Below are 18,803 nucleotides of genomic sequence, written 5' to 3'. Positions count from 1 at the left end.
AGAGTGGTTCGTTTCTCTACTGTAGAAAAAAAAACAATAGAGGAACTTACAGTGGATCTAACACAGATTCATATGAGGTTTAAACCTGAGTTCATACGTTTATCTATAATGCACCATTTCATATCAAAACATCGATCTAATTTTTACGACTCAACGGTAGCACAATGCTGAAATTTCGAAAAATTGAAGGAGTTCTACTTTAATTTATTTGAACTCCTGTTGCGCTGTAAAACAACAAACGTACGGTAGATGGCGACAGGAAGGTCAATAAACAACACCGGAAAAATATGAAGAAGAAGAAGAGCAGCTGTGCACTGTGGGATAAATAGAGGGTGGAGAAGGATGTTAATTGTTATGCGAACAAATTATAATGAGAATTTCGGACTATTAACATAAGTGTTTGTTGGCATAGTGAATACTGATCCAGTGTTTTCTATTTAATGAATTGTGAGAGCGTTTGCATTGAATCATTGGTCTTGACTTTGCAGCGTTTCGAGTGCGTTAACGGAGCTGGTCAGTTCAGTGTTGTGCATGATCGTACATGTAGTGTTGTTTTCTAATGTAAAGAAGCGTAAATCAGTCATACGCTGAATTATTAAGAGTCGATGGCGTCCCACGCACCTTTCACTGATTCCGATACTGCTGATGAAGCAGTCCGAGCAACTTGCGACGATGCATCGACATGCAAAAGGTAGAAATATTCCCGGCCGGAAAAAAACGGCTCCTGCTTTATGAACTCACCTTAATAAACACAATCATATGTTTTCAGGTTAAACGCGATTTTCGATTTCTATTTCGATATGTTTCAAAAATGTCTTGATTATGGGCTCAGGAAAGCATCCAATTCTTGTAATAAAAGGTTGCATAGTAGCATGTTCAAAATGGAGATCTTATAAAACAGTGCTCTTGGTCTGTAAACTTTCAAATGACCTGAACTGCCTCATATAAAACCTACACATCTGTCCTCCGTTTTCAACTGCTTTAAACTGAAATGTCAACATTTTACAAAAGCACAGTTAAAATATGTGCAAAGTCCAACAGTAAACATTGTGTTACTTAATTGCCAGCAACACATATAATATCATTGATTAACGTTAGTGATTTGCACTAATGACAGGAAATGAGAAAAAGCTCCCAAAAGGGTACCAAAGGTCTTGAAGGACATATTGTCCATACACTTTTTAAATTCGGTATTGAAAGTTTTATACGCATGTGTAAGACTGTCTGCTCATCTTCATACATTAAGCTCATTTTCACTGAGAGATTATTACACAGTAGAAGAAAGTATCACTTGATCACACTTCACCATCTCCAGCTTCATTCATGCACACTAAGTGTTAAACATATTGAGTAGCTTGTGTGTTGCCCCTTTTTGTGGCAACACAAAAGTGATTAAATTACCACTTGGTTAAAAACATTGTTTTTTATTTGCTTGCTTGTCTGTTCATTCATAGGTTTGCAACTAGCAAAGGCTATTGGTCAGACCCATACATACAGTATTTTGTGCGGCAGACAGGTGAACGCAAGGCACCTGAGATCAACAGAGGTAAATTACGCTTATTTCTTTTGTACATTACACAGTAGATCAGACCTACTTTTTGGATTAATAATCCCTTTATATAACACCAAAGTTGCCTCTTTGAATTCCGCTATAGGCTATTATGCCCGTGTACAAGGAGTGAACCACCTGCTGGATGCTTTTCTCCAGAAGACGCAGTGTGACTGCCAGGTGGTCAATCTTGGAGCAGGACTGGATACTTCCTTCTGGAGACTGAAGGTACATTTAACTAAAAAGTGGATTTAAAGTCTGTTGTAATTAATTTTATATAACCATTTACAGAAAACTTTTACATAGTTCAGGCAAAGTTTAAAAATGCTATCCCAAAAGATTTAGCCTACAGAGAAAACCTTAACTGCACAATGGTGTACCTGAATGTAAAGATATATTTTAGACAATTCTGATCTAAAAAAAAATCAATTCCAAAAAAAGACAGTATGTGAAATGTAAATAAAATAGAAAGCAGTTGATTTGTAAATCCAATTTGACATGTACACTGGAGATCAAAAGTAGAGAAAAACAGTTTCCTAATTATCAACGTCGCTGTGTAGTCCTATGTGAATTTGTGCTAACAGGAGTAAAAGAGCAGTATTTTAAGCTTATTTCATGAGTTGTATATATTCTAAAGCACAGTGTAAAAAAAATTAAATAAGATCATTGAAAAAGAGCACTGATCAAATTTAGAGAACACTTTCAGATGCCTGCAAGTTAATGGTGTTAATCTGGCATTTGGTGCTAATGTCCTTAATTATCTGACATACCCTATTTAACTGGCAGCCTAACTTTGCAGTTTTCACTGACTATACAAGATGTTGAGCCGTTCCAAAGTGACTGAAACCATCCAGCAGCAGGTTGTCCAGATGGAGGCCAAAGGGGTGACCCTATCAGCCATAGCAAGAGAAGTTGGTTGTTCCAAGTCTGTGATTTTTAGAGTATTGCATCTTTACAACATCACAAACTCATTCAAGTCCCCCAAGAAGGCTGGTTGCCCACAAAAGACAAATGCAAGAGAGGACAAGATAATGTGGAGAATCTTCATGGGTAATCAGTTCAACACTGCAGCTAGAATTGCTTGCCAGTTCAGCACAGAACAGGGTAAGGAACTGTCTCATCATACAGTGTCTGGATGTTTAAGAGCACTTGGACTGAAAGCCCACTCTACAGTGACCAAACCTCTCATTAGCAGAAAGAATCAAAAGGCTAGACTAACCTTTGCTGAGGAGCATGTTGTGTGGTCAGAGAGGAAGTGATCGAGAGCTCCTCTGTGATGAAAGTAAGTTTAATTTATTTGGGTCTGATGGGAAACATTATGTTCGTCAACAAACTGGGGAAAGACTGAACCCGAAATGTGTAAAAAAGTCTGTGAAAAGTGCAGGAGGAAGTGTCATGGTTTGGGGACTGCTTTCGGCAGCAGAAGTTGGACCTCTCATACAGCTACTTGGCAGAGTGAATGCAAGTGTGTATCAGAACCTTCTTCAGCAACACGTGGTTTCTTCCTTACGTTCATCACTCAATCAGCCAGCAAATTTCATGTAGTACAATGCCCCCTGTCACACATCAAAACAGGTAAAGCAATTCCTTGAAACTGAAAACATTGAAAAAGTTAAATGGCCAGCCCAGAGTCCTGATCTAAACCCAATAGAAAACCTCTGGAAAATCCTTGGTGACAAAGTTACGGCCAAGAAACCCACAACAGTCACCGAACTGTGGAAGAGAATGCAAGAAGAGTGGACCAAAATCACACCAGAGCAATGTGAGAGACTAGTGATGTCCTGTGGCCACAGATGTGCTGAAGTCATTCAAAGCAATGGCCTGTACACTTCCTACTGATTGGTGACTGTTGTAACCTTCAGAAAATTTAGTTGTAATCTTTCTCTGTGCTGCAGTCATTGCTCTTCTCTAATTTTGATCATTGTGTTTGCTGCGAAATAAAGGTTGTATGTTGAAGTACCTTGGTTATTTTGTCAAACACTGATCTAGTGGCATGGTATACCCCTAACAAAAAATCCTTCAAATGTTGAACAATGAATATTACACTATTTCTGAAAAAAATCAAGTGTTCATAAAGTTTCTCTAATTTTGATCTCCAGTGTAAATGAAAACAGTACAAAGATCTGTTGATGTTTTACCTCATCAACTTCATTTTTTAATAAATATACACTTTCTGTGAATTGTTGCTTGCGACAAAAAAAAATCCACACTTTCTGTTTCTGTCTGAACTTTATTGGTTTTTAAGTTATATTTTATTATTTTGTTATTTATAATGATCAGCTGTCCAAATTTTGCCTAAAACTGCCTGTTTTAATTATTAGGCTGAGAACACTTTGCCGAAAAAGTACTTTGAAGTTGACTTCCCCATGATTGTTGCCAGGAAAATACACCATATCAAGTAAGGTGTAGAACCTCTGTTCTTTTTATGTTATTTTTTCACCTTTTATCACCATCAAAATGTAGCATCTTAGTTAGATGCCTGTAGAGGGAAGCAAAGCCTCAGTTTAGTCATATGTGCTAAACCTGTACCTGATTCATATTGCTTATGTATTGCCATCACACAGATGACTGCCTCTCTGGGGAACACTCAGGAAACATGCTCATTTTTTAATTTCAGACTGTGAATTGATATTTTATACTTAAAAATTGCCATGAAGTAAATGAAACTGGGCTTTGTTCAGAATGTGAATATTTACATTCTTACTGACACAAACATTTGGAGTCAAATCCAAGTGTCATTTGATTTAAAAGTGTTTTTGAGCCTAGTCTCTCTACCGCATCTGTATTGTGCCATTGATTAAGTTGCTGAATTCCTTGAATAAAAATTTGAAAAATGAAACTTCTTATGAAGTTAAAAGTGCTGGAGTTGCAGTTCATATATTATAAATATTAGAACGGAATAGGTCATTATGTTCTTCCAAAATATGTTTAGTATAAACCTTACTGACTAAATTCAGCAAGTGCCCAATGTCTTATATTGTGATTCTGTTGTATAATTATAATTAGATACTTTTATCTAATTAATTAACTCTAAGAAGCTTCTTAGAGTTATTGTCTGTGGTAATCAGTCATATGATACAGACGCCAATAGCGATTAGAATTAAAATGCTGAAGTATTCCTTTAATCACAGATTGACTACTTATCTTATTCAAGGTTGCAGTGTCAGAGAGCAGTACAATGGGACTCACAGGTCTCTTAAGATGAAATCATATTTTTATTATGCCAGGGAACTACAGTGATGTGGCTTTTAATAAAGATTGCTTCATACTACGTGTTTTTGTTTCAAATGTTGACATTAACAAAAACTAAAAACAAGATCAGAGAAATACACTGAAAGAAAAATGTTGATAGACTTAACCCAACTTTTCTGGTGTTCTCTGAATAATCTGGATGTTTCTGTTAATACTTAGACTCAGCTTATTATTAATAAATCTCATAACTCTCACTGTCATTGACAAAATTACTTCCATAAGGAGGCTTTCCCTCACCTTGCTCATCAGGGCCTCATACAGATTTCTGTAAATTGTTTTTGTTGTAAAAAGTTTGGTGTTATAATTACAGTAATATGCAGTTTCCATTTTATATATACTTCTATTGTATGCTATTTGCTGTTAATGTTTAGCTGCAGGATGCTTTCATGTTAGTTGGGTTAGTACTAACATAAAGCAGTGTTGTGGATTATCAAAATGACTCTAAAGTCCTTTTCAGTGGTAAAATTAAGGCAATGTATTGGCAATGATTCATCAAGGAGATCACATTGCGTACACAGATGTGCAGTTTTTTTTTTTTTTTCGTTTTGTGGTTCATACCATAGAACTACACTACAGTTTTTAAAGGGCTATTCTGGCCGTGCTTTTCACCATATTGTGTAACTGTTGCTTTTTGGATGATATTTAACTGTCTTACTCTCCATAATCGTGGTATGCAGTAGAGTCGAACTGGCCACCTTGGCCACTGAAACCAAACTGAAAACCAAACTCTACTCCATGATTACGGTTGCCGTAAACAAGTACAAACAGCACAGGGAAAGAAAAAGAAAAAAAATATATAAATAATATTTTCACTGGACATTTTTGAAAATAGGAAAGTTGACTGAACGTGGATTCTTTTTTTTTCTGTTCCATCTTGAATGGTGCATCAGTAACGTTCAGTTGCTTCTGCATCATTTAAGGTGGAGCATACAATTTAGATAAGAAAATTCAGCCTTGTGTCATTTTAAATGACTTATGACTGACTATAGTAATGATTTTCTCAGTACATCTCTTCGAGAGCCTTGAAGCTCGAGCTCCTTCTGCAGCCCCATTATATGAAATAGGCTATTTGATGGTCATTTAGACATGCGTTAGTAATAATTTGTCAAACTGAAGTATATTAGGTATAATATACAAATTTTCATCATATCCCTGTAATTTGTTGTCAAAAATTTATTAAACTATATCTAAGATGGTTAAATCTGTTCTATATCTCTATCACTGGCTCTGCCGCTGTGTTGCTTAAAACCAAGTAAAATAACGGAGTTTAATCGAGCCACAGAAGTTGAGCTTTGGAGTAAACTTTAGAAAACCTGGAGTTGTGCATCACTGTTGTAGGATGGAGTTTCTATGTTTGTTCATTGTTATAATCTCCAGCTTGACTGGTGGCCTTTTTGTATAATGATGCTACATTTAATAATTAGACACAAGCCTTTTCCACGCCTCACATCAACAATCTGATTGGGTCGGCTGATCACTTAGCTCATTTATTTAATGTTCAAAAAACACCTCCTCTGTCATTTTGATGTGCCATGATATTTTCAGTCTATCTAAGAGTTTAGGGTTTTGCAACCACTAGTGTGTCTTCTATTTCACCTGATAGAAGCCTACTTTGGACTCCAACTGCCAGTCAGAATTCCTATATAAACCTATGCTGTGTTTAGTATTTTTACAACTCAATGTGATGTTTGTTGCATTTATTGACTTTCTTTACTGTCTTTCTTTACTTTACTGTCAGGCCAAGTTTGTTTTGCCATTGTTAAAGTTTTTTTGTCATTGATGTTTATGGTGTATGTGTGCCTGTTAAAGTCTTTTCAACTTGCTTTAAAAGTTAAAGAAAAGAAAAGGCACAAAAAGATTCTCATTAATGTGCAAGGGTATGTTTACAATGTCCTTTTTCCATTTTCATAGGGCAAAATCTCAGTTGTCAAAGCCTTTGATTGAGACCCATTCCTCTGATTCACTCCTATTAGGTAATCATTTTTAAAACAATGATGGACCCTTAGAAACAATTCAGATGGTTGTCTTTAGTGTAAAAATGTTTTCACTACAGCTAATGTTTTGGTTGTTTTTTTTTGTTGTTTTTTTTTTGCAGATGGTCACAGCCTGGACTCAGACAGATATTGTATCATTGGTGCCGATCTCAGAGACATCTCAAGTTTAGAAGAGAAACTCAGAAAATTCCAGATAAATACAGAGTAAGTTGGTTGTTTTTGAGTATAATTTATATATTAAATGCCTTCTGAAGTGTGAACATAAAATAGATACAGACTTCATAATTAGCGAACATTGTTGAATTTAATTGTCGATGAAGCACTGTGCAAATGACCACTGTACGGAGACCAACCTTCACTTATTGAATTTCCAGTCAAAGCAGCCATTAAATACAATTGAATTTTTCAGGAGAAATTCTGAGGAGATATATAAAGTAATCCACTTGCATAAGAAAGGGGAGAATCAAAGACTTCATAATTAGCAAACATTGTTGAATTTAATTGTCGATGAAGCACTGTGCAAATGACAGTGTACGGAGATCAGCCTTCACTTATTGCATAAGGAAGGGGAGAATCAAAGAAATATGAAAGCAGGAGTTTCCAAATTTAACTTTTAACAACTGTGCAAGACCTGGTAGATCACCAGAACTCATGCAGCTAAATACTATTTAAAGCTTTCTTTTTTGAGAGAGAATAATAAGCTCAATAAGCTCAATTCTTGCTTCAGGTCTGAAAAAAATCCCCTTCTTTCCACTGTAAGAAGACAACTCAACACTGTGAGTCTGAAAGGATGTGTAGCTGTCAAAGGCTGTTACTGAGAATAGGAAATAAAACAAAAAAGAAAATTTACAGATCAAACAAGGAAGCTTTTGGTGTTCTCAGAGCAATGGACTGACCACCCCGGAGTCCAGACCTCCACATCATTGAATGCGTTTGAGGTTACATGGTTTTTGAGAAACAGAAAATGCAACTGATTTCTAAGACAGAACTTTGGAAGTGTGCAAAAAACTTCCCTGCAATTTTCGTTGAAAAATTTAAAAGTCTTCTGGAAAGAGTAAAAATTGTAACAAAGGCAAATGATGGACACACGAAGTACTGAAAAATGTGATATTATATTTAGTTTTCAGGCTTCTGTCTGATTTACTGTTGAATGTGTTTTCTCCTTTTTTCCTGACGTGAGAAAATGAATAACTTCAAGTAAATGAAGGGTGGTCTCTTTGCACAGTACTGTATATTGAGGATCTGGGATGTTATGACTAAGCCCTTAGAGATGCACTTTGCGTGACTGAATCAGATTTTGAATAGCTTGTTAATTGACTAGAAACAATGAATTTTAGGATATCTGGCACCATAAATACACTGGGGTTGGCTGCATATATCTAGTTGATGTAATTTTGTGCCTTTATTGTTTGGTTGAATATCCCTCTGCTGATGGCCTTGACAACAATAGCACACAAGGGAGTCATTAAAGTGTCCGTATGTACGTCACAAACTGCTCATCTTCTGTGATGTGCACTGAAGAGTCTTGGAAAAGTTTATAAACTTAGAATATCTACGACATCTGTGGCCTTGTCGTCAAGGACTCTTGCATCACTTTTTTTTAAACGTCCTTTGAGGTCCAGGACACCATCCAGGCCTCATCATGGCTTGTAGGACTTGGCTTCACTTATTTTCTCCTGGAGTCTTCTTTCTTGTCCTGTCATGTATCATATTTTTAAAAGTATTAAAAAGCTTTGGTAGCTTATTACACAAAGTGATTATCTATGTGGTACACCTTAGAGATGCTAATTTGCATCTTTTTTGTCATCTGTATGTATATAAACATTTATGTTTTCATTGACTATTTTCGTATTGTAAACACCATACTCATTTCTTGAGAGTAACATTGAGGTTATATAACCCTTACAGCTCTTTAGTACAACTTTATCACAACATCTATGGTCAGAACATATTTCTGGTTGTTTTCCATAGCAGTTCCTGTAACTTGTAAGTCATAATCAACTGTTTGATGTGCCTGTAAGATGCTTCATCATGTCTTGGCTCATCTACTGATGGTTTTTGCATGATCAACTGTTTTTGATCTGTAGCCTCTTTCTCATTTTTATACGGTATTATTTTGTGTCATTATCTTCTCTCCAATTAGGTTGCCTACACTGTTTGTGTCTGAATGTGTACTGGTGTATATGAACCCTGAGCAGTCATACAGACTGGTGCATTGGGCAGCAGACACCTTCCACACTGCCATGTTCATCAACTATGAACAGGTGAGGTACAGATGTAAGAAGTAAGACTTCTGTAGAATATGTGTACTGCTGTCATTCATTATTAGTAATTGATGGTTTTTTTAAACCCTTTTTTAAAAGTAGTGAAAAAATGCAATCTTTCTTTAAGCAATATACAAAATATTTTGATTTAGATGTGCATGATTTACAAAAGGGGAGGCAATATGGATTATTATTTATTAAATGAGCAGGCAGCCTTACTAGTGCATTACTTGACCCAAGAGCCAAAGATCAACTAATACTGCCATGAGTTTTTCATGATTAACCTATTAATAATTAACCCCTCGCTTTTTTTTAACAGGTGAATATGGCTGACCGCTTCGGTCAGATTATGATTGAGAATCTGCAGAGACGTCAGTGTAATCTGGCTGGAGTGGATGTGTGCCAATCTTTGGATTCTCAGGTAAAGAAAAAATACCCTTTGATTCATTGTCTTTTTTTAAGGGCCTGCAATACCAGTGCTCGGCATAAATTTATTTTGTAACATTGTACAATGGCTTGTGATTAAAAATAAAGATTTGTGTAAAACATGTTATATGTTACTTATTATTATTATTATTGTGGTGTATTATTGTTTGCATAGTTACTACCTATTCAGTGTACAACAAGTTGTCTGGAATCAGAAAAAAACAAAACTATCAGACTACAGCAGCTGTTGCTAATACGAAAAGTCCCATACAAGTAAGTTTCATTGATAATGGCTGAAGGTTAAAGGTAGCTTTACTGTAGGTAACCCTGGGTGGAGCTGCTGATAACATGCTTCAGTGGTCTCTCACATTCGTTCTGTTCAATCAGTGTTTCATTACATGCTCATCCCAAAAGAAAGTGTTTTGATTCAAGGTGACTTAGGAAGACCTGACTGTACAAGGCATGGTATCTGTTCACAGAAAGAACGCTTCCTGTCAACAGGATGGGAAAGTGTGAATGCACTGGACATGATGACGGTCTATAGCCTGCTTCCTCAGGACGACATGAGCAGGTATAAGATTCCTCACAAGATACAGACATCTATAGTGCCTTCTTTCTCTTTTAGAGAATTCCCAGTTTATTAGGTATTCCTACCTTGTACATCTTGTAGGTTAACAATTACTGGCTATAGCCTGTTTGCTGCTGCACAGCAATTTTGTTTGCCACCTTCAATTGAATCTATTGATGGAAAATAGTCTATAACTGTACACTTACAGGCTATCTCAACAAGTGTGCATGATGAGGCACCCAAGCCCCTGCCCCTTTTGTTTGCAAATGATTAGCACTCTCAGGGGGCAGGTGCATTTTGGTGGCATCTGTAAATTTACCAAAGGGCTTTAAAAATGGCAGCCTGAACACATTATTTATTTATTTATTTTTTGCCTGACAGCTTCAGTTTGTTATAAGGGCAAGGACCAGCTGTAAAACATGAAGTACTGTTAACTTACATATCATAAAGTGCAAGACTGTAAATCACTCCTTTTTGTTATCTATGGAGATAAAGAGGTGTCATAACAAAATGCCTTTAATATCAAGACATCACACTTCAAGAGTCTAGGTTTAATAAAAAATGATGAAACGTCATGGTATTCTAAGTTAGTGTTATACCCAGATTTGTCCAGATCCGTTTGAATAATATTATTTTGTCACTTATAATTTAATAGGACATTTATTTGAATGAATGTTTCTTGCACCAAGAAAAAAAAATAAAGCTACACCGTGTAGTTTCACATGTTTCATGGATTTGGAGACCTCTATATTGGAAATGTGTGGAAATTCAATGCAGCATGCAGAAGAACATATTATAACACAGGTTGTGCTTATGAGCTCAGTGAGCAATCTCAACTCATAGTAGTGTACCATATTTAAAGAGTGTTTCTTTTTTCCTCTCAGCTCAGTAATGATACTTATTTAAAATGTACAAAAAACTTATGTAGTGCTGCTTTAATATACATTGTTTTTATTGTTTTAAACAGAACTGCTGAACAGAACTTATTTTCATATACTGAATTAAATCCCACATTACGCTCATGCCACTAAACATACATTTGTACTAGTGCAACACATACTACCATGCCACTATCATGACAATGGTCCACCACCTATTAATATCTGGTCAGCAGTGGTCCTGTCTCTTTACACTGATACTCTATGTAGAGGCTGGCTTATGAATTGTACATCGACAGATGGGCTACAGTCAATAACAGTAAATCTACAATGTCTTATCTATGTCGCAGGTGTTTCTGATACAATGACCAATATATGTAGGTGCGGTGCAGATGTACCTAATAATTTGGAAACTCGATATGTAGATTTAGAGCCACTCTTACTCTCGTTACATTTGCAGAATTGAACGACTGGAATTTTTAGATGAAAAGGAACTGCTTCAGCAGCTTCTCCAACATTACAGTATCTGCTGGGCTGTGAAGGATGCACTCAGTTTGGGTGAGCTTGACTTTTCCTGCCTTCATCATAAGTAAAAGTCAATGAGATTGCAATTAAATATTATTGTGCTCATTTATATTCACAGACAGTTTCAGTTTACATTTTGATTTTGTTGACATTAACACCTCTTTCCCACTTTTCTAGGCATTTCACAAATTGGCTTTTAAGCATGATGTGGACCTGGTTGGGAAGCTTCTTTGTGCCAAGGTCAACATGAATCATAGGAAGTCATTTCAACTCTTTTTTTCCTTTTGTGACGTCAATAAAAGATGAAACTGTTGTATTTTTGTCTTTTTTGCATGGTGCCCTACAGTCTCCCCTGCACTCTGTGTGTTTCACTTATGAAGCTGTAATCATCTGACTATTTTGAGTGTATGCCGTGCCACTAAATCATTAAATCATTATTGCAGCAAATATTTTTTGTGTAGTCACCCTTTTAGTTATGTTAAATACTGGACTGATATGGCTTGTCTTATCTGGGGGTCATTGGTAAAAAGGAGTGTGGAATTTCAGAAAATTTCAGGAATCTTTATATTAAATTTTGTTTGTAGTTATTAGCACTATGTACATAGGCTGCATGCATAGTTGCCGTTAGAATGTGATGTGATTTCTTTGTCAAGCATTAGAGTTTTGGTTTCTGTCAAAGTTGTTCAGAGTTGGCAGGCTGTCAGTACACTTTGCACTGCATAGTAGAAGGTACTTATTTGTTTGAAGAGTAATAGATACAGTAGTAAAATTCTACGGCAGGTTATTTAATGACACATTCCTCTGTTTTCATTACATACATTTTTAGTCATGTGATGACCTGTAAAATACCACATTTGAATATATTCATGTTTTAAAATTTCAAAACTGAATTGACTTGGTTGGATTTTTTTCATTGTTTTTTTTTAAACAACAGTTTTAAATTTAAAACCATCACATACTTTTGAAATATGTATCATTATATTGGAATATAATATTTTGCCTTGATTTCTGTTTAAATGTGCTTAGCAGGACATTTTTTGCAGCAACAGGGATTCACAGTGGAAAGTGGACCCTAACAGCAAGACAGCTTATTGTTTGTGTATGAGTAATTCCAGGGGAAATATTAACCCAGCATGGCCTTGTGTGGCTGTGTGCAGGTTCCCCACTGATAGATTACTGTGCAGTACTCTGAAGTTAGAATTGCTCATATGATTTCTTTTGCCAATGCTGTTAAAGATCAACATGGTCATTGATATTGAAGATTTATATATCAGCAATCTTGCATGTTATTACTACTGTGTTGACTGCATGTGGATAATGCATGTGCTCCTTTCCACAAATTTTATGGTCTAATTCCTTTTATAATCAGACTTATAGATAAGCTAGATAAGCTTTTCTAACACCATCACCCCCTTGCTGCACCCTCCGCTGCTGGGTGTATTCTTCAGGCTATTGAAAGAGCCACAGTGGAGTGAATAGTTGGTCCACCTTGTCCTTCCTATTCCCCTCCCCTCTCCACCCCCAAATACACCTTTATCAGCTTGAAGCTATGCACATGTGGACAGGGCATTGGTAGCAGTGGACAGCATGACAACCACTGAGTCTAAGTCCGAGCTCTTCACCATAGCCAGTGTGGAATCTGCTCAGAGCCAGAAAGAGCAGGCCAGCTCCATGGGCTTCTTCGAGCGCTACGTGCAGCCTTGCCTGGCAGAGCTGTTGGGCTCCACGCTCTTCATCTTCGTGGGCTGTGTCTCAGTCATCAGCAACATTGGTGTCACAGGCAGCATCCAGCCTGCGCTGGCACATGGACTAGCACTGGCCATCACAATCGCAGTGTTTGGAGAGATCAGGTCAGGACTTTTGACATCTTCCTTCTTTATTAGTGATTTAACTGATTATATGATTACAAGCCCAGTGCAGGCTCATTTATTCAACTTATGTTATTCAGTAGCTATTATACATTATTTGGTAAATACTCTGAAATTTGTGTGATTTAGAATTAGAGTTGAATCTGTTTAAAATAAGTACAAGTTACTATGAGATGTGGGACAGTTGGGAGTCCTTCAATATAAGGACATTTTGATATTTATATTTGTGTAGTGGCAGTGAAAAAGACCTCAGTAGAGGTCTACATAAGATCCCTAGTGTTTACTAATACTACTAGTTTTGAATTTTAAGACTGGTGTTCAGATGCTGTTTTAGCAGTCAGTCCTATTGTAATTTACTCTGAGCCCTAATATATTATGATGGCATGTTTCCTTAGTGGGGGTCACTATAACCCAGCTGTGTCTGTGTGTGTGTACCTGCTGGGGGGGATGGAGGTGGTCCTGCTTGGTCCATATGTACTTGCCCAAATGTTTGGTGGAATGATTGGAGCTGGTCTTGCTAAAGTAAGTCTGATTATTATTCTGTTGCCACTCACTTTCTGTTAATGGTAATTCTAAACTAATAATATATATAGTTACATAGTTATTTTTGTTTTTGTAGAACATATTTTTGGGACAAAATGACAATACATTATGACTCACATTTTCTGTCCATATTAGTTTGAACTGTAATAGTTTGTAAACTATAAATTACTCCAGTGTTTTTTCTTTCCAGTTTTGTGCTGCAAAAATGATACATAGAGGGCAGCACGGCTGTTTGTCTGCTAGATATCCAGGTCGTGCCATACATCAGAATAATTAGCAGCAAACAAAGCTAAACATCTTGGCTAAAAACATTTTCGGTGTCAGAAAATACATCCTGGAATTAGTGCATTCATAAATAAATTTGTGTTGTGTGAATTTTCCAACTTGCCCCAACATGAGGCAGGTTGCACAAAGGTAAAGGACAATAATTTCAAAACATGAAGCAACTAATTGAGCTTATAATTTAAGACAACAGAAAATTTCAGGAATCTTTATATTAAATTTTGTTTGTAGTTATTAGCACTATGTACATAGGCTGCATGCATAGTTTGTGCCGTTAGAATGTGCTGTGATTTCTTTGTCAAGCATTAGAGTTTTGGTTTCTGTCAAAGTTGTTCAGAGTTGGCAGGCTGTCAGTACACTTTGCACTGCATAGTAGAAGGTACTTATTTGTTTGAAGAGTAATAGATACAGTAGTAAAATTCTACGGTAGGTTATTTAATGACACATTCCTCTGTTTTCATTACATACATTTTTAGTCATGTGATGACCTGTAAAATACCACATTTGAATATATTCATGTTTTAAAATTTCAAAACTGAATTGACTTGGTTGGATTTTTTTCATTGTTTTTGCCTCACATTTTCTGTCCATATTAGTTTGAACTGTAATAGTTTGTAAACTATAAATTACTCCAGTGTTTTTTCTTTCCAGTTTTGTGCTGCAAAAATGATACATAGAGGGCAACACGGCTGGTTGTCTGCTAGATATCCAGGTCGTGCCATACATCAGAATAATTAGCAGCAAACAAAGCTAAACATCTTGGCTAAAAACATTTTCAGTGTTAGAAAATACATCCTGGAATTAGTGCATTCATAAATAAATTTGTGTTGTGTGAATTTTCCAACTTGCCCCAACATGAGGCAGGTTGCACAAAGGTAAAGGACAATAATTTCAAAACATGAAGCAACTAATTGATCTTATAATTTAAGACAACCCGCAGATATAAACAACAATGGCAACCAAATAACATTGCAATCAAAAATGTTAGGAATGCTTAGTTTATTTCTTTTATTGAACAGAGATAATTGACGAATCTTGGTCAAGAAGGCAGACATTTTTCATCAACCTTTCCCTTATTTCACATTCAGCTTTGCAAATGGGATATTGCAGCTATACAGTAACCCAGTAAGCGTGATAAACCTCACACAAAGCCAGACAAGAAATCAACACTGATAAGAGAATATCATTTAGATGCAGGCTGGACTTTATGGTGGAAAATGGAACATGGGATGAGAGATAATTGACGAATCTTGGTCAAGAAGGCAGACATTTTTACATGTTGTTTTTGAAACTTACAAGTCAACACTGTCACTTACAAGTCACTTACAAGTCAACACTGTGCCAACCAACCCAATGCTTATATACTGGGGGAATGTTTGAAAGTAAATTTGCAAAAATGGTAAATAAAAGAGTTTTGCTGACATTCAGTTACCTGGCACAGTGATAGACCTTAGAGTTCATTCCTTTTCCATTCCATAGAAGTATTTGTTTTTAATGCATATGTGTATATAAAACTAGGCTTTTATTTTATTAAAGTTTAAAAACTTTTTTTGTATTTTGTGCAGGCCATCTCCCCATCAGCTTATTTTTATAATGCTTCTGGTGCTGCATTCAATGCAGTCAAGTCTAGTGGTGACATTGGGCCTGCTACTGTGGCTGAGATTGTGATGACCCTCTTCCTGACCATGGTGGTCAGTATGAGTGCTGTGAATGGGAGGACTAAAAGTCAGCTGGCTCCATTCTGCATTGGCCTTACAGTGACAGCCAACATTCTCGCTGGGTAAGAAACATTTAATCCAGTAGGGGGCAGCAAATTATTAGGATTAGGCTCATAACTGTTTTACTAAAGGAGTGTTTGGTAGACCTGGAGTAACTCAATTTCCCACCATATTAACCTCTAGAGGTACTAAAGGAGTCTAAACACCCTGTAGTTTTGACATATGGCTGTTATTATCATCATTAGCAGATCACTAGCACACTGAAAAAAGTGATGCACTGAATTTACATAATTCATAATACATAAAGCCTCAGAATTTTAATCAAATGCCTGGTCATTTAACTGGTCCTGAAAAGTCAAATGTATATATCAAACTAACTGGAATAATTTTTCTCACAGTGGTATGATCTCTGGAGCCTGTATGAATCCAGCTCGAGCGTTTGGGCCAGCAGCAGTGGCTGGTCACTGGGACTCTCACTGGGTGTACTGGGTTGGACCTTTGGCTGGTGCTCTTCTGACTGCTAGCATTGTTAGGTATTTTGTAATATATAGTCACCTTTTCAGATTTGCAAATGTTTCTGCAGATGTCCAGTAATCTCAAAATATTCATAGCATCTACGTTAGTGGCAGAGATCACTCGCTTTTGTCAAGTGTGCATTATTCATCTTTTTTGGTAATTTGTATAAAATCTGAATATTTCTGTTCCAATTAGCACTATCTTGTTTTATAACCTTTGAAATATAGCAATCTTTAAAATATTGAAATATAATGAAAAGACTCTATTGAGCCCCTATGCTTATCTATATATAATAATTTCTCAATTTTCTGTTCTAGGTTATTGATGGGTGACAAGAAGACTCGTGTCATATTAAAATGAGAAGGCTGCCATCTGTAAGGATCATTCATGATGCAAACAGATAATGCAGATACACTGCCAGAACGTATGCATTGACAAGTGAAATCATCTTAAATCTAGTTAACATATCTAATATTTCTCATTATGGGATTGCTGCAACCAGTGTTGGGTAGTAACAGACAACACATAATCTGAATTACTTAATCTGATTACAAAAATCAAGTGCTTGTAATCAGAATAGGTTACCTTCGAAAATGTCTCTTACCAGATTATACGTCTTATACAGTTACTTTATTATGGAATACGTTTTTGATAAGGCAGCATAAATAGATTTTACATCATGTGGCCATAAACTGCGTAACAGCTCTATCGATATGACTGATAATAACAATTAAGTTGTTTGAGAAGGAAAAAAATGAAATTGAACATTCTGAGACCTTTTAACCATTAAGTCATTAAAACCAAATACAGCAGAAATACTCAAATGATCAGATTCAGAATTTTACACTGAACACTGAAATTTAGTCCAAGAATAAACTTAATCCATGTCCAGGAAACTGGAACCATAAGATTACACTAAAGGATTATGCGATTAATTACATTTTTAGTCAAGTAATTTGTACTGGATTTTTTGATGCATTTGCAATGTAATTTGTAACACTGTTTATAAAGTATTACCAGATTACTCAACTCACTTTTAGACATTTCTACTTATTCTGAGCAGTTTTATGTGGTGAAATTATATTATTATTATTCCATTGGAAGATGAAATAGGATAATAAGAAAAGCTTGTTTCATGCATTATTTCTTGAAACAAGCAACATTATCTGTCAAGAGAAGAAGAACATTTCACAGAGAAAATGAATGTATTAATGAAACTAATAATAAAATACAATATGTCTCGTAATGAAAAATATTAGCCATTAACTACATTTAAAATGAATTTATTTGCCAAGATCATTATATATTCATTTATCTCTCTCTCTCTCTCTCTCTCTCTCTCTCTCTCTCTCTCATAAACTGCCTGTAACAAGTTAACAAGTGTACATTAGCCATGTGTAAAACTCTTTGTGTTTCTTCCTGTCTCCTGTAAAAACAACCAAGTTTTTTCCATTTAAACTAGATTCTTGAGAAAGGATCCTTGTACAGGTTTGTGTTTTGTAACTGATGGTTGTGTGAAATAAAGCTTTTGTTACATAATAATCAGTCTGACATGAGTCAAAGTTCAGCATGATATGACAATCAGTGGAGATAAGATCTTAACACTTAAGAGGACTGTATTTCATTTTATAGAGAAAAGCATCCTAAATGATCTTTGCTTCAAAACCAAATATGTACTTTAATGACTTGAACATCAAGATGCATCAACCTTTCCCTTATTTCACATTCAGCTTTGCAAATGGGATATTGCAGCTATACAGTAACTCAGTAAGAGTGATAAACCTCACACAAAGCCAGACAAGAAATCAACACTGATAAGAGAATATCATTTAGATGCAGGCTGGACTTTATGGTGGAAAATGGAACATGGGTTCATAATTCTTATGCAACATATGTTTGATATGTGTCGAATGAATTCATTTGTGTGTCCAAATTGCTGCTTATCATTGAAGTTGTGGCATGTCCCTATTTGAATGGCTATTTGGAAAAAAGAAAACACACCTGCTGTCCCTGTTGAAATAGGCCAAAGTCTGCTTAAAGTTTGCCGGGCTGTTATTTTAAGATGATCCACAGGAACAATGAGCAAAATAAGCAATAACAATAACTGCTTATCCTTCAGTTGTGGGGTGTGCTGGAGCCTATCCCAGCAGTCGTTGGGCAGAGGTCAGGATACAGCCTGGACAGGTCACCAGTCTGTTGAAGGGCAGACAGACAGACATATATATTCTCACCTAGGGGCAGTTAATGTGTCCAATTGGCCTGACGGCATGTTTTTGGACTGTGGGAGGAAACCCACACAGACACAGGGATCACATGCAAACTCCACACAGAAAGGGCCCAAGTGGCTGGGAACCGAACCCAGGCCCTTCTGGCTGTGAGGTTGACAGTGGCAGCCACTGTGCCACCCAATACTACTACTA

At 36.3% G+C, this 18,803-nt stretch overlaps 2 protein-coding genes across 2 annotated transcripts; both read left to right on the top strand.

Annotated features, from left to right (window-relative positions):
* The first annotated feature begins 285 nt into the window (after positions 1-285).
* lcmt1 (leucine carboxyl methyltransferase 1) lies at positions 286-11,903 on the top strand. Its single transcript, XM_017705526.2, has 11 exons — positions 286-691; positions 1,455-1,546; positions 1,656-1,777; positions 3,871-3,947; positions 6,713-6,774; positions 6,897-6,999; positions 8,939-9,059; positions 9,379-9,480; positions 9,965-10,056; positions 11,392-11,489; positions 11,634-11,903. Exons 1-11 carry the CDS (start codon positions 606-608, stop codon positions 11,654-11,656), a joined length of 978 nt encoding a protein of 325 aa, XP_017561015.1. The 5' UTR covers positions 286-605; the 3' UTR covers positions 11,657-11,903.
* Positions 11,904-12,912: 1,009 nt separating this feature from the next.
* aqp8a.1 (aquaporin 8a, tandem duplicate 1) lies at positions 12,913-17,925 on the top strand. The gene is made up of 5 exons (XM_017705454.2): positions 12,913-13,306; positions 13,720-13,846; positions 15,715-15,929; positions 16,266-16,400; positions 16,701-17,925. The coding sequence occupies exons 1-5, from the start codon at positions 13,044-13,046 to the stop codon at positions 16,741-16,743; spliced, it is 783 nt and encodes a 260-aa protein (XP_017560943.1). The 5' UTR covers positions 12,913-13,043; the 3' UTR covers positions 16,744-17,925.
* Positions 17,926-18,803: the final 878 nt, after the last annotated feature.

This window comes from Pygocentrus nattereri, chromosome 13, assembly GCF_015220715.1.
Source record: "Pygocentrus nattereri isolate fPygNat1 chromosome 13, fPygNat1.pri, whole genome shotgun sequence".
NCBI lineage: Eukaryota > Metazoa > Chordata > Actinopteri > Characiformes > Serrasalmidae > Pygocentrus > Pygocentrus nattereri.
Note: the sequence above shows the minus strand (reverse complement) of the source record. Positions and strands in the feature narration are given on the sequence as shown.